Consider the following 14321-nt stretch of genomic DNA (forward strand, 5'->3'; position numbering starts at 1 on the left):
CAGAACTGTGTGCGGTCCCACAGAACTCTAGAATGGTAATCCATTGGCATGTATATCTTCAGAGAACTATTACAGGTAAGTAAGTAATTCTTTATTTTCTTAGATTAATCCAAATAACATTTCAGATACAAGTGTGGTAGATAACTTTCAATATGTCAGATGTGTATGATATAGTACTGTATATGCAAGAATGTGTAAAGCATGCATTCATTGCCTAAATTGTTTACAGTTTTGAGATTAAAGCAGTGAGTTTTACTATGATTGTCACAATAATTACTACTGTAGCTGTGTAACCAAGTGAGTAGGTAGTTGCTTAAAAGAGCAGAAGAAATAACATGAATAGTTATGATTCAGAGATAACGGAATGTTAGCTGAAGTACTTCTGATGAGTGAGAAACCAAACTTTTCATTTCAGTTGAGTAGATATAAATCCACCATAGGAAATTATTTACTTATTGATTTATTATGGATAAATTTAAGTTTTCCTGATACTGCAAAAATATATTTTAAATTTTGAAACAGTTCAGTTAAACTGCTTAAATCTTAATGCTGTTTTTCGTAATATTGCACACCATATAAGATAATATACATCAGGTAAGTAGTATTTAAAACTAGTGAAAATTAACTAATAACTTTTTCAGAGTAATCTATCTTTGTCTTTGTTACACTTGTTTGTAAAATAGTACAAAGGCAAAGTTTCCATTGAACTTAAATTTCTGGAATAATTAAAGTTCTGTGATCATGTATTAACATTTATTTTGTGATTCCATGATTTGTAAAGTAGGCTACAGTTTGATAGGAGAGCTAAAGGAAGTACCCATGTTCTGTAGAAAACGGCGCTGGTGATACTTTGGGTAGCACTTTTCTCATTGAGAAGACTAAATTAATGTCGTAGCATGGTGTGAACGGACACTGCTACTGGAGCTATCATCTTTTGGATGATTTTTAAAGCTAAGATCCTGTGCACTTGTGGTCATCTAAGACTCAGCATTTTTCACAACAGTAGGGATGTTGACCCAGTTTCTTAAAGATATTTAGGCATTGCTGTGCTCAGTATTGCAATGCCTAACTGATTTAGGAGTCTAAATCTAGTGTTCAAAAGGAATTTAGGCAGTTAGGAGCCTAAATCCTATTGATTATGCCTAAATCTCTTTTGAAAATGAGACAGTCTCCTAAATCAGGTAGGAGTTGCAATGCTGAGTGCAGTGGCACCTAAATACAATTACAAATCTGGGCCATTAACTCTTGGTAAATGAAATATATCCGAGGAAGCTTTGTTCTTCTAGTTTACTCATTCCCTTTCTTTGTTTTCATTGCTAATCTCTCCTCTTGAATTCAGCTGTCCTACACCAGTCTACCTGTCTGTCAGATTGTTTTATCTTCACAGCTAACTTTAGATTGAAAACTCCCAGGACAGAAAATTTCTCAACCTTTTTGACTGTAAAATGCCTTACTTGTGGGCTTATGGAAATATTATTAGGATGCTATTGCAGAGTTCAGCCTAGACATAGTAGTTCAGCCTAGACACATAACAAGCCAGTTGTAATTTACTATGTTTAGGCTGTCCTTTACTATGTCTGTACCAACTGAATTTGCAACCTTTCAGTTCTGACCTAATAAATTAAGGTAAGAGTGATGAGAACCTACATTTTTAATGTCAGTAACTTAATGGTCTCACCTGAAATTGTTGAAGAGAGTCTACATCTGAGCAATAATGAGTATTGAGGACTTAGAGTAGTGAAGTATAGAACAGATATATATATCATGGTTTATTATGCTAATGGTTGGGATATAAATGGAGCACACTTGAAAATCTTTGGGTATCTGGGTAGTCCAGGCATATACTGACAGAAAAATATTGTAGTCATGAGAAGTGTGTTGAGACAGACAAAATATATTTTTCTGAGTAGAATATATTCACTTTATATAACATTTCTATGTATGTAGAATTTATGGCAGGGTTAAGAAATTAAAATCCTTCTTTGATGTTAAAGTATACTTTTAAAATAAAAGATCTGAAATATTATGGAAATAATGGAGTCTCTTATAGGATAGGGGAAGAATAAGTAAAGATAACTCTGCTTTTACTTGCATACATAATTAACTGTAATGAAGTATTAATTGCAAAGGAAGGTGCTTTTCTGTGTTGCACTGTTTCAACAGACCATTAATGTTGATTTTCAATAAGTCTTGGAACATGGAGAAGTTCCAGAAGACTGGAAGAAAGCTAATGTTGTGCCAGTATTTTAAAAGGCTAAACAAATTGACCCGGGTAATTATAAGCCTATCGATCTGACATTGATCCTGGGCAAGATAATGGAACAGCTGATACTGGACTCGATTAATAAAGAATTAAAGGAGGGTAATATAATTAATGCCAATCAACATAAGTTTGTGGGAAATAGATTCTATCAAACTACTGTAATATCTTTTTTTGATGAGATTACAAGTTTGGTTGATAAAGGTAATAGTGTTGATATAATATATTTGGACTTTTGTAAGGCATTTGACTTGGTAATGCATGACATTTTGATTAAAAAACTTGAAAGATATAAAATTAACAAGGATCACATTATATGGATAAAAGCTGGCTAGCTGATGTCTCAAAATATAATTGTAAATGGGGAATCATCATTGAATGGGTGTGTTTCTAATGGGATCCCACAGAGATTGGTTCTTGGTCCTATGTTATTTAACATTTTTATTAATAACCTGGAAGAAAACATAAAATCATCACTGATAAATTTTGCAGATGGCACAAAAAATTGTGGGAGTGGTAAATAATTAACAGGACAGGTCACTGGTAGCATGATCTGGACCACTTGGTAAGCTGGGTGTAAGCAAACAGTATGTGTTTTAATATGACTAAATGCAAATGTATACATCTAGGAGTAAAGAATGTAGGCCATACTTACAGGGGGACTCTGTCCTGGGAAGTTGTGACTTTAAATAAGCTCAGGGGGTGGGGGGGCAGCAGGGGTTTGAGTTGGATAATTAGCTGAACGTGAGCTCCCAGTGTGATGCTGTGGCCATGAGTGCTCATGCAATTGTTGGATGCATAAAGAGGGGACCCTTGAGTAGGAAGTTATTTTACCTCTGTATTTGGCACTGGTGCAACGGCTGCTGGAATACTGTGTCCAGTTCTGGTTTCCACAATTCAAGAAGGGTGTTGATAAATTGAAGAGGGTTCAGAGAAGAGCCACGAGAATGATTAAAGGATTAGAAAACGTGCCTTATAGTGTTAGACTCAAGGAACTCAATCTATTTATCTTAACAGAGAGAAGATTAAGGGGTGACTTAATTACAGTCTGTAAGTATCTAAGTGGGGAACAAATATTTAATAATCGATTCTTTAGTCTAGCAGAGAAAGGTATAACACGATCCAGTGGCTAGAAGTAGAAGCTACACAAATGCAGGCCGGATATAAGATGTAAATTTTTAACAGTGAGAGTAATTAACCATTAGAACAACTTACCCAGAGCTGTGGTGGATTCTCCATCACTGACAATTTTTAAATCAAGATTGGATGTTTTTCTAAAAGATATTCTCTAGGAATTGTTTGGAGAAGTTCTATGGCCCGTGTTATACAGGAGATCAGACTAAACAATAACGATGGTCCCTTCTGGCCTTAGAATTAATTAATTTATTAAATGAACTTTGCACTTTATTATGACTGTACATTTATGTGTCTAGGGATTTTATTGGTTTTAAAATATTTGCTTGACTGATCTTTATTTTGGGGCAAAATTTATTATTTTTCTCGCTAAATAAAGAATTTAAATATTTCTAGCTTTTCTGTTTTTACCTGTGAATGATTCACAAACTGGCATGCTACATAGCAGCATAAAACTTTTGCACCCAGTAAATATCCATGGGCATGAGATAGAAATCAGTATGGCTTTTGCTATAATGACTTATGAAACATTTTCAAAGGTAGTGTTAAAAATGAAGTCTGACCCTATAAACTGAGAAACTTTTCTTTGAAAATATCCTTGGTCTGTTCACTTATTACTTAAAAAAATTCCTTATATTAACATTCTCACTTTAACTTATAGTTTCTAGTCTCTTAAGCCCCTTCATGTAATCTTAGTATTTTAAATAAAAACAAATTCCTTGTGCTATTATAGCTGTTTTCAGGATTTATATGTTAAATAAATAAGACCAAAAGTCTCTGAAATGTGATAATGATACCATACCTTGACATTCAGGGCTCAGTTGTGGCATTACAAGAGAACATACATTGTTGGGAGGAGGGTGAAGAGGTACATCTCTGCAGTGGGAGCTCCTTGAGGGCAGCAGCTTCAACAACCTTAAGTAATGTTCAGTGTAAAGTCTTCCTTTCACATCAATGTTGGCCAGTGCAGGGTACGATATGGCTTCTCCTGGCCTCCTCTGTTTCTTTTGAAGAGGCTTGTCAGTGCGCCTATGGTCACTACCTGGGAAGAGTCCATATACTCCTTAAGCACAAAATCTACAGTTGTGCACAACCCACAAAATACAATAAATCAAGTTTCTGCCTAATCTCTCTTGAAGTCCCTGTAATAACACTTTGCATGTCTATAACACCTCTCATCTGAGGATATTAAAGCATTTTTTATAAAAGTCTGAGTAAGTCCTATATTCCCACATTACAGATGAGGAGACTGAGGCTAGGTCTACACTACAGCGGGGGTCCGACCTCAGATACGCAACTTCAGCTACGTGAATACCGTAGCTGAAGTTGCGTATTTTAGGTCGACTTACCTGGCTGTGAGGACGGGGGAAAGTCGACCGCTGCCGCGCTGCCGTCGACTCCGCTGCCGCCTCTTGCCGCGGTGGATTTCCGGAGTCGACGGCAGAGCGATCAGGGATCGATTTTATCGCGTCTTCACTAGACGCGATAAGTCGATCCCAGAAAATCGATTGCCTGCCGCCGGACCCTCCGGTAAGTGTAGATGTACCCTTAGGCACAAAGAAGTTGTTACTTCCCCAGTTACACAGCATACCTGACCCATGTCTCCTGATGCTCAGTCCTCTGCATTTTCCGGCAGAATTAAAGTTATAATGGAAGTCCATGAGGACCATATAATGTTAAATGCTAAAAAGGCCTTCTAAAATAATGTTGTTTGCTCCTTGAGATGTTAGAGGCTGGAAATTCAGTGGAGTTGGTGCATTGAGTGCGTGAGGAGGGAATCCTTGAATTGTAGATCAAATGGCCCTCTCTATATAATTAAGGCAATATTCTCTTTAATTATCTTCAGTGGCTGGGGTACAGATTGTCCAGGATGTGGGGGAATAAAGATTAGAAAATGGTGGTGGGATCTTCAGGGCTCTAATGTAGATGTGTAGGGCTGTCCAAGGAAAAAGAGTGCCTCTCTCAAGAGGGTTTGACAGTTGAACTACCAAAAAATTGATGTCTTTCTACAAATCCTTGAAGCTTTTCTCCCTGTTGAGTTCATGTGTGAAACTGAACAGAACTATTAGGCTTCTGTTCTTGAGGTCAAAGCCCTGATGCTAAAGATAAAAAGAAAGTAGCTGGTAGAAAAGTGAGAGTTGGCACATAGTTGTGCTCCAGAACCTAAGCTATCATTTACAAAGTAAGCAGTTAGCCCTTGTATTTCCAAAAGATATCCGTGATTAGAGTGATGACTACACAGTAAGTCTGTACGAGCTTGTAGACAGCTTTGAAACAATAGTTCTGACGGAGATGAGCTGCCCACATTAATCTCAAAAGGGTATTGACACTGAAACCTACTAAGGATGTTTTAAATGTCAGCTTTGTTAACTATGTTACAGCTGATTATTTTGGCAGAAAATTTAAGGTAATATACATCTCTAGTGTTATTCAATGAACAGGCAGATTTTGGTGCAGGAGGTTGCTGTCAAGGTTGCCATGGAGAATGAGGAATTCAAATTTCAAATTTCCCATCTTCTTCTTCTCCCTCTCCTGTGTCCCCCCCGCAATGAAGTCATTTCCCCCCTTCCCAAACACATACATCTTTTCCCCAGTACCAAAAGCCTCAACTGCTCCCAGGCTCCCAAGCAACTCCAATACCTTCCAGCTGTGAAAACCTCAACAACTTCTATGATACACATTTTCAGCAAAAACATAAGGCACAATCAGAGTTGAAAATTTGGGGGCAGTATAAAATGTGAGGAAAAGAGAGTAAGAGCGTTTGAGGGAGACAGAGGAGAGAAGCAGTATCACATTATTCAGGAGTCCCTCCCAAATCGTATAGATCCGATAATGTGCTCTATGGGAAATGGAGCCTGGGAAATAATACAGATAATAATGAAGTGGGAGTAATGAGTCTCCCACTAAATAAAAGAGACTTGATTGATTTAAAAAAAATAAAAAGAGAAAAGGAAAGCTGTTATAAATTTAACATTCAGATAAAAATTTAAATATTTAGTGATATTCTTAAAGTTTCTTTGAAACACTGTGATATAATTATAACTTGCTTGATTTTAGAAGTTCCCTTTCATGTTTTCCATCACAGTTTGGAGAAAAGGTTTAATTTGTCATCATTCCCACAAGATGGAGCTCTTTACGTATGTAAGACATAAAAACTGTGCTGTGATGGTTACGTTAGGATCATTTTATAATGTAACTTTTTGTGTTATTTGCTGAACCTTAAAGATAGTCTATCAGATAATGTTTTAGATAATACATACATCAACATTTTGTTAATCTGCTTCTATGGAAAGGCATGATGCAGTATAGAAAACAGTAAATATTAGGTGTCCCTATAGACAAATAGGATGGTCTTGTGGTTAAGAGACTGAACTGGGACACGTGAGATTTGGGTTTTCTTCCTGACTCTGCCACTGACTGTGTGACTTTTGGCAAGTCACGTAATCTTTTTATGTCTCAGTTTTCCTTCTGCAGTATGGGAATAACAATACTGTGCAACCTCCTGTGGGTGTGGTGAGATTATCCTTTCCTACCCTCTGTGAATTAGGGAAGTATTAACCCTTAATGTATATGAAGTGTTTAGGTATGAAGCTGGTGAGCCCCATACAAAAACCCGTAAATAAAAAGAAATACCGGTTCTTTTCATTATGTACTGGACACTGCATCATCTTGCATCTGGATATGTACTTCCAAGAATTTCCTAGTTGATCATTGTTTTGTCGGGAATTATTTGTTTGATAACATCTTCGATATATTGCCAATGTCGTAGTGCCCAATTATTTCCCCGTTTATGTATTTGAATAGAAAAAATTCAGTGTATGGAGTTTGTTTCGTCACATCATGTTTCAAAGTCCTTTTCTGCGTCTAGGTCTCATCTATTTTTTTAGCTCTCCTTTTTTATTAGTATTAAATTGTGATAAATTCACTTAATAAAACTTCCTATTCATGAATAGTGTAGATAGATAACTTTGGAAAAGGAAGCTCTTTCTTTGCCCACATGCTATGTGTAGAACTGGCAGTGCAAGGTTCCCACCACTGTCCTTCCAACATGGCATAGTCTTCTTCCAGCAATACTACAGTTGACTGGGTAGTATATATTATAGGAAAACTTACAAATTTGTTCTGCTTCGTTGAACAATCTGGCCCAATAGGTTTCTCTCTGCTGGTTGAACTTGCTAAGCAGAGTGACCAATTGCTTGCTTCTGAGATTTCCCCCCCCCTACTCCAGCACTGCCTCTACATGCAACCTTTAATTCATCTTCTGTTTTAGCTCCAAGCAGATGGCTTCAGCTTCTCATAGAGTAGTTCAGCTTGCTTGATGGGCAGAAAATACCACAAGTGTGACCAAGTCCAAATTCCTTTAACAACCTGCTCATAGTTTGGCAATAGTGATATCCTGGCACAGGTGATGTGCCCACAATATCTTCCAAGCCATGTTTTGGTGGCTTCTTTCTCCTCAGCATTCTCATTCCCTTTCCAGGAATGCACTGCAAAGTTGTTTCCCTTATGTTTCTGCTCTCCAGGTTCTAGCATGTTAACCCCGTCCTCTTCTAGCGGAGACAGAATAGTGCTCAGATGATTGTCCCATACTAGGACCCTGGAGTACCACAGCATTTGCTGCTCCAGGTCAAGCAGCTTACAGGATTTGCCCATGATGTGGTAGGGGGCTAGAGAGTACAATTCTCAAAACCCTGCATCACTTTCTTGCATGTATTAGTGGGTCAGACTATCTGGGAGTCCAGAGATCTGCTTGCTCTTGAAAATAACTTCCTCTTTTATGCAGGGCTGCTCAATACCTCTTTTACTCCTCTGACTTTAACTGCTTTCCCCGGCTGGACATTCTAAGTGTACGTCAGTATCAAATGGAAAAAAAATCTCAATAGTTCAAGGCTCTCCCTATCAAAGGAAGGGGAAGCTGCCATCTCTTTTCTGTCCCTTTTCTCCTCAGAAGTGCCAGGCCTTGTCAGACATTTCAATTCTAGCTTTATTCAGCAAGTAAGTTTCCATGACTCTAGTAAACCCTCAAGCTTCCCAGAGAGTATAGATAGAAGAAGGATGGGAAGTCATACTTCCCTGTAGAGACTTGGAAGGATAGGACTCTTCCCCTCCCCAAGAACTTGGCCAAGATGGTTACAAAAACTTAGAGGGCTCCAGACTCTACATTCCCCAATTCTTGAACCTCAGACTAAATCTACAGCCTTCCAGACACAGTGGAAAACTGTTGGTCTTCTTCAAAGATTAATCCAGCAGTAGTAGGTCTTTGGGGAGGTGGGAGGGAGGGGAGAAATCCTCCACTTTGCTAGAGGCTAACACTTCCCCCTTGTACTCTGGGGACAAATAAATGGACTCTACCTTAAGAAAGCAATATGAATCTCCACTTAAATGTCTCAGTAGGTCCCTCAATATTTTCTGTGCTTCCCAGTTTTCCCTCTGTGGACTCAAGATCTCAGCAACTTTTTAAAAAAGGAATAAAGCTAAATCTCTTTGCCAAAGAATGAGGAGGGGGGGAAGCTTGCCTTGGAGTGAAATTCACTCATAGCAAATACCCTTTTCTGAAAATTTTAAAGCTAAGTTTTTATAGTAAGTTACAGAAATAAGAAATCATATGCTATCATATAGGAAGACTCTCTTAAGGGGATGTCTGTATTGAAAGTTCATTTTGTAAGAGAGAACAAAAGCTTGTTATTTATAAAAATACATGCAGAAAAGTAAAACTAAAGTATCAGGAATGTTTGCACGCTAGTGTCCTGTACAATTATGACATTCTGGGGTGCAATCCAGACCAGTGAGGAGCTATGTGACCCCTGCCCTGCGCACTTAGGTGTCGCACAATGCTTTGCTGCTGTAACTCCCACCTGGGCCGCTCACAAACAGCCTTCCAGCATGCAGGTAACACCCTGAATGTCTGTGTATAGCTGCATCCTGCTAGCCACACATCATTCACACTCTGGCTTCCACCAGCCTTGATTAGCACTTGCAGAGTGATCCCAACACACTCCTAATCCTGGTCCCTCCCGCTGCCCCCCCCCAATGTGTGTCCTGTGCTGTCCAGCCCTCTCCTGGACAGTCAAGATATATTAGGTCCGTTGCCCCTTTAAGGGGATCAATATTCAACAGCCTGTTACCTAAAATGAAGCTACCCAAACAATTCACAATGTTGGATTAGTTTTAATTAAAGAATAAAACTAGTATATTTAACTACAAGAAGATAGGTTTTAAATGAGTACAAGTATAAGGCATTAAAGTTGGAAATGGTTATAAGAGATATAAGGACTAAACTTAACGAACTAGACTTGGTTCAAGGTGAAGTCCATTACCACATGTTTCCAGAAACATTGCTGACCAAACACTCAGCCAGGATCTGCTGCCAAAATCCAATGTTTTCTTTTGTTGTCTTAGGTGAAAAGGAGAGAGAGCGCTATAGGGAGAGATCCCTTGGAGGTGTTTCTGCCCCTCACTTTTATAGTTCAGTCACCCTTTTATTGCATTTTCCTGAGGATTACTCCTGGATGAAGTTCATTCCCACTATGAGGTTGGAGTTATGGAGTTTTGTGTTGAAAGAGGTTTCATGCTGTTGTTTGCTAAGATGCTGATCTGTTTGTTCTTGCTCCCCTTCCTTGCCAAAGAATGTCCACTTGATAGGTGATGGCCCATCAGCTTTGATGACATCTGGCTAGAGGCATCAGCTTGTCCTATGTCTTTGAGAAATGGGTTTGCCCACTCCCCAGACTTGTCTGATAAACACACCTCAGTTATAATTTCAGCTCACATTTATAAATTTACATATTATGTTACTACACATGTTTCATCATGATATTATCGACCAGTGAGTTATTAGTTTTCAAATGATACCTCACAAGGCATATTTTGTACAAAGATTATTACAGTAGTTTGTAGGGTGTGAATGCAGGGATGATTTCCATCACAACTATATCTTTGCTTATTTTAGCCTTTTCCAATATTTTGGTTTTATTTTATTTTTCCTAATATTTGAGGAACAGTGCAATAAACAACTACAATGGGGGAGATGAAAGTTGAGGTTTCCATGGAAGATGACCTGTCCCAGGCTCTCTTTTGTGTTATGACTGTTCGCCTATAGGTGTCAGCAAAATGGAAAATATTTTTAGTTTTGTGAATAAAGTACTCAAAATCCAGATGTATGATCTGTCTCAATACACAGCCAAAAACTCTGTCCAAGTTACAGTATCTCAATGTTTTTTCTTAAAGCCCAGGTCAGGTGATTACATGCAGTGGTGCTGGAACAATTTTTATAGTGTGGGTGCTGAGAGCCACTGAACCAGACTGCAACCCTGTATATAATGGAAACCACTTCAAGCCAGGGGATGCAGCAGCAACCCCAAAACCCCTAGTTCCAGCACCTATAATTACATGAGAATCTCGGCTTTCCTTTTGGGAGGGAAATAGTAAGTTTCTAGCCCTTCTGGTTGTGAAGAAAAGCCTGAAAACGTGAAAAGGCCAAAAACTAGAAGGCAAATTAAAATAATTCAGTTTTAAAAAAATCTCATGATTTTTAAACCAATTCCATACTTTTGGGAGTTTGACTGATGATTTTTGATCACTTGGGGTTGGCAATACTAAAACTTTCTTACTGGCTTCCTTGACTCTTGCGTTGTCTGTGTTGCCATTCCAACAGTCATCTGTCTTGCCCGCCACTGTGACCATGTCAAGTCACTGTTCTAATCCTTTGATTGCCTTTCCCTCACTGATCAGATTTAAGGACTCTGTCCTTTTCTCTGCTGTTTAGCTGCCCATACCTCTCACTCCTCTTTGAACCTTCTGTTGAAGCTTAAAGATTAACCACCCACTATATCCTTTCCTTGCCCATTCTGATATCTATGCCTTCTTCATGTGACTACTATTCCCCTAAGCAAGTTCAACAAGCTACACGTTCAATTCTTCCATGAGGCCTATAAATCCTAGTTCTACCTTCAAAGAATTAACAAACCAACCCACCAACCCCCACCCTTGCAAAAAAAACCCAGAAAACTCCAAAACCAAATTTTATTAAAACAGGTGGAATTAACAAATCACATTTTCAACTTTGCCTTTTATTGTATCTGCTTCTTAGTCCTCAATTGTATGTCATCAGTAGGATTATAAGCAGCTCAGGAAGAAGAACACAGACTCCTTACTTGTCTGTGAAGTCCCAAGGCCAACGTTTTCAAACCGGATGCCTAAAATTAGGCAACTAAATCCAGAGTTAGCATCCTAAATAAAAACAGCCTGATTATCAAAAGGGCTGACGTCAATAGGAGTGATGGTGGCTCACCACTTCTGAACATCAGACCACTTTTGTGTGTCTATGCATAGATTTAGGTGGAAACTTTATGCATCTGTGTTTTAAAATATTGGCCCTATTGCACTCTTGGAACTGTATATAAATCTTTTTATGAGAAAAAACATCTCATTTTATTAGTTACTGTTGATTGTAGTCCACTAGGGGGCTGAATGCTTCAGGATATTTCTTAACTGTGTTTGGCTAGAGTCATGCAAAATGTATTTAATTGGGCAAATCTGTTGTTAGACATACTAGAAAAATAAATATGTATATTTGCACTTCTTTATATTTAACAAACAGTGGAATTTGATGAAAAAGTGATCCATGCTATTTGAAGTGGTTAGAGAAGCTGAGTCTTTTGTACTCATATTTGAGCATAAGGGCATAAGTAACCGACCAGTGAGGCTGAGGTCAACCATGATATAACTGGGTAAGCACCGGGATTAATGCCATAAGGGTCAGGTTCAGAGCTCGGTTTTGAATTATGTCTTTTGTTTAATAATATCAGCGGTGTGGATCACAAATTATGTCATTGTGATATCAAGTTTGAATTTAAAAGATGAAAACCTTAAGATTTCAGTAATGGTCCCTACCTGTTATACTAAACTATTCAGAAAAAAGAAAGTTCTGTTTTGTAATTTGTATTTAACAGGTCTGTATATGATGACCAGCCAAATGCACACCAAAGATTTATGGAAAAACTAGATGCTTGCATACGTAACCATGACAGAGAGATAGAAAAGATGTGTAATTTTCACCATCAGGGCTTTGTGGATGCTATTACAGAACTTCTTAAAGTAAGGGCTGATGCAGGAAAATTAAAGGTAAGAAACTACTTATTTAAACTTGTGTATATTGATTAATACTAGATGGAATGTTTCTTCTTTAAGGGATAAGACTTTCATGGTGTACATACACATCTTGATGTTTACAATTAAATTTTCAGATATTGTATAGCTGTTCAGAAATGTCTTGTTTACTGTAATAATAAATTTGCCATGTTCATATTTTTAGGTCTCATTTTCTGATTTCTTCATTTATAATTTTTTTAAAAAACATTGCCAAAAATAAATTTATTAAGTAATTCTGGAAGACTTTTAAAAGGCAAAGTATTGATAAAAGCAATATTTCTTATAATAGGTCTTGTGTTTTTCTCAGTTTGATTACCAAATTATGTATAAGATCTCTTAATTTCAGATTCAGAAAAAATATTGTTAGAAATCTTGATTCTTTTGGAAAGCCTCCTCTTGCAGTTGCACATTTTTAAAAAAGTGTTCTTGTGCTCCCCAAAAGAGTAGGTGGTGTTGTGGTATTCATTAGAATTGAGGACTAAGGTTTACTCAGAAGTCAGAATGCAGAATAATGAATTGTGAGACCTGTCCCTTTTAGCTCTCTTTACACTTTGGAAAGCAAAATATGCACACCAGACAGAATGAGCGTAGTTCACCAGAGGTTATGATTAGAAGAGCATTATATAAAGGATATTCAGATAACAAGAGACCAAATACAGCGTCAATGAGGTCATTGAGCATCTTTGTTTGGAAATTAATGAGATTTTTAATAAACTAGAATGTGCTTCCTTATTATGATGACCTAATGAGTCACTTAATATGTGGGAAAAATCTGAGGTCGAGCTTTGCCTGCACCTGCAGCATTAAAATGTTGCTGTGGTTTGGAGATTTCCACGTTTGATGTTAATCAACCACCCAGTGTTTGCATTCAGCAAAGTATGAATGTTTAATTACCATAAAATGCAATCACCATTTCTTACAGACAATGAATGGCACATAGAGCTCATTGAGGTTATCAAAAAGGGACCAGTGGTCAATTGGGTCAATGATTTGAATTGTTTGACAGACCTACAGAAACAAGTAAAGTTCAAAAATCCCAAGTAAATTTGAGAAGTTTGCCACAGAATCTGTTAGAAAGAACTGTCATAAGTAATTGAAGTTAACAAAAGCCCTTTGCAATCAAAAGTTCAAGTTCAAGCTGTAGAGTTAATTTGAATTTGCATTTCTTTGTTCTAAATTTCTCATGAAGCATGATCTAATTACAAGGGTGAGCAGTTACATCAGGGCAATATATGCATATTTGTCTAACAAAGGTGAAATTATTTTTAAGGTCCAAGTTACTGATACCAACCGAAGGCTTCAAGATGCTGGGAAAGAGGTGAGAAAATGGTTTTTAATTGAATATTTGCAGCAAATTAAATTTGTTTGCATAATTTAATTGTAATTTTTTACAAAATATCTAAGGTGATAGCCCAAACAGAGGAAATCATCCGATGTAGAATTCAGCAGCGGAATATTACAACAGTAGTGGAAAAACTGCAGTTGTGTCTTCCAGGTGAGTTACAAATATGTGCAATAGTGACATTTGGCTAAATACAATAGCTAATAAGATAAGTCATTGTATCCAAAATGCAACAGAAGTATTATTTTTTTCCCTCATATTTCAATGTTCTGTAACATGAAATTTAGCAGAAGAGTTACTAGGATCTTACAAATGTGTCCAAATTTAGATCTCATTATGGTATATTTATTCTATAATAATTGTAATAGGGTAAACATACAGCTTTGTTAGCAAGCTAACAACAAGAAGACATAGATTGTACGAAAAAATTAAGCA

The 14321-nt window shown here is 37.4% G+C and overlaps 1 protein-coding gene across 2 annotated transcripts in view; it reads left to right on the forward strand.

Annotated features, from left to right (window-relative positions):
• The window catches only part of EXOC6 (exocyst complex component 6), a 185393-nt gene that overhangs the window by 23542 nt on the left and 147530 nt on the right, over positions 1 to 14321 (forward strand). For both annotated transcript variants that reach the window (XM_024192625.3, XM_026650928.2), the window contains exons 2-4: positions 12346 to 12517; positions 13815 to 13862; positions 13949 to 14039. In XM_024192625.3, the coding sequence (XP_024048393.1) occupies positions 12346 to 12517; positions 13815 to 13862; positions 13949 to 14039 (311 nt within the window). The remainder of the gene's footprint in view (positions 1 to 12345; positions 12518 to 13814; positions 13863 to 13948; positions 14040 to 14321) is intronic.

The sequence above is a fragment of the Terrapene carolina genome, unplaced genomic scaffold, assembly GCF_002925995.2.
Source record: "Terrapene carolina triunguis isolate 2854851 unplaced genomic scaffold, T_m_triunguis-2.0 Scaffold95, whole genome shotgun sequence".
Taxonomy (NCBI): Eukaryota; Metazoa; Chordata; order Testudines; family Emydidae; genus Terrapene; species Terrapene triunguis.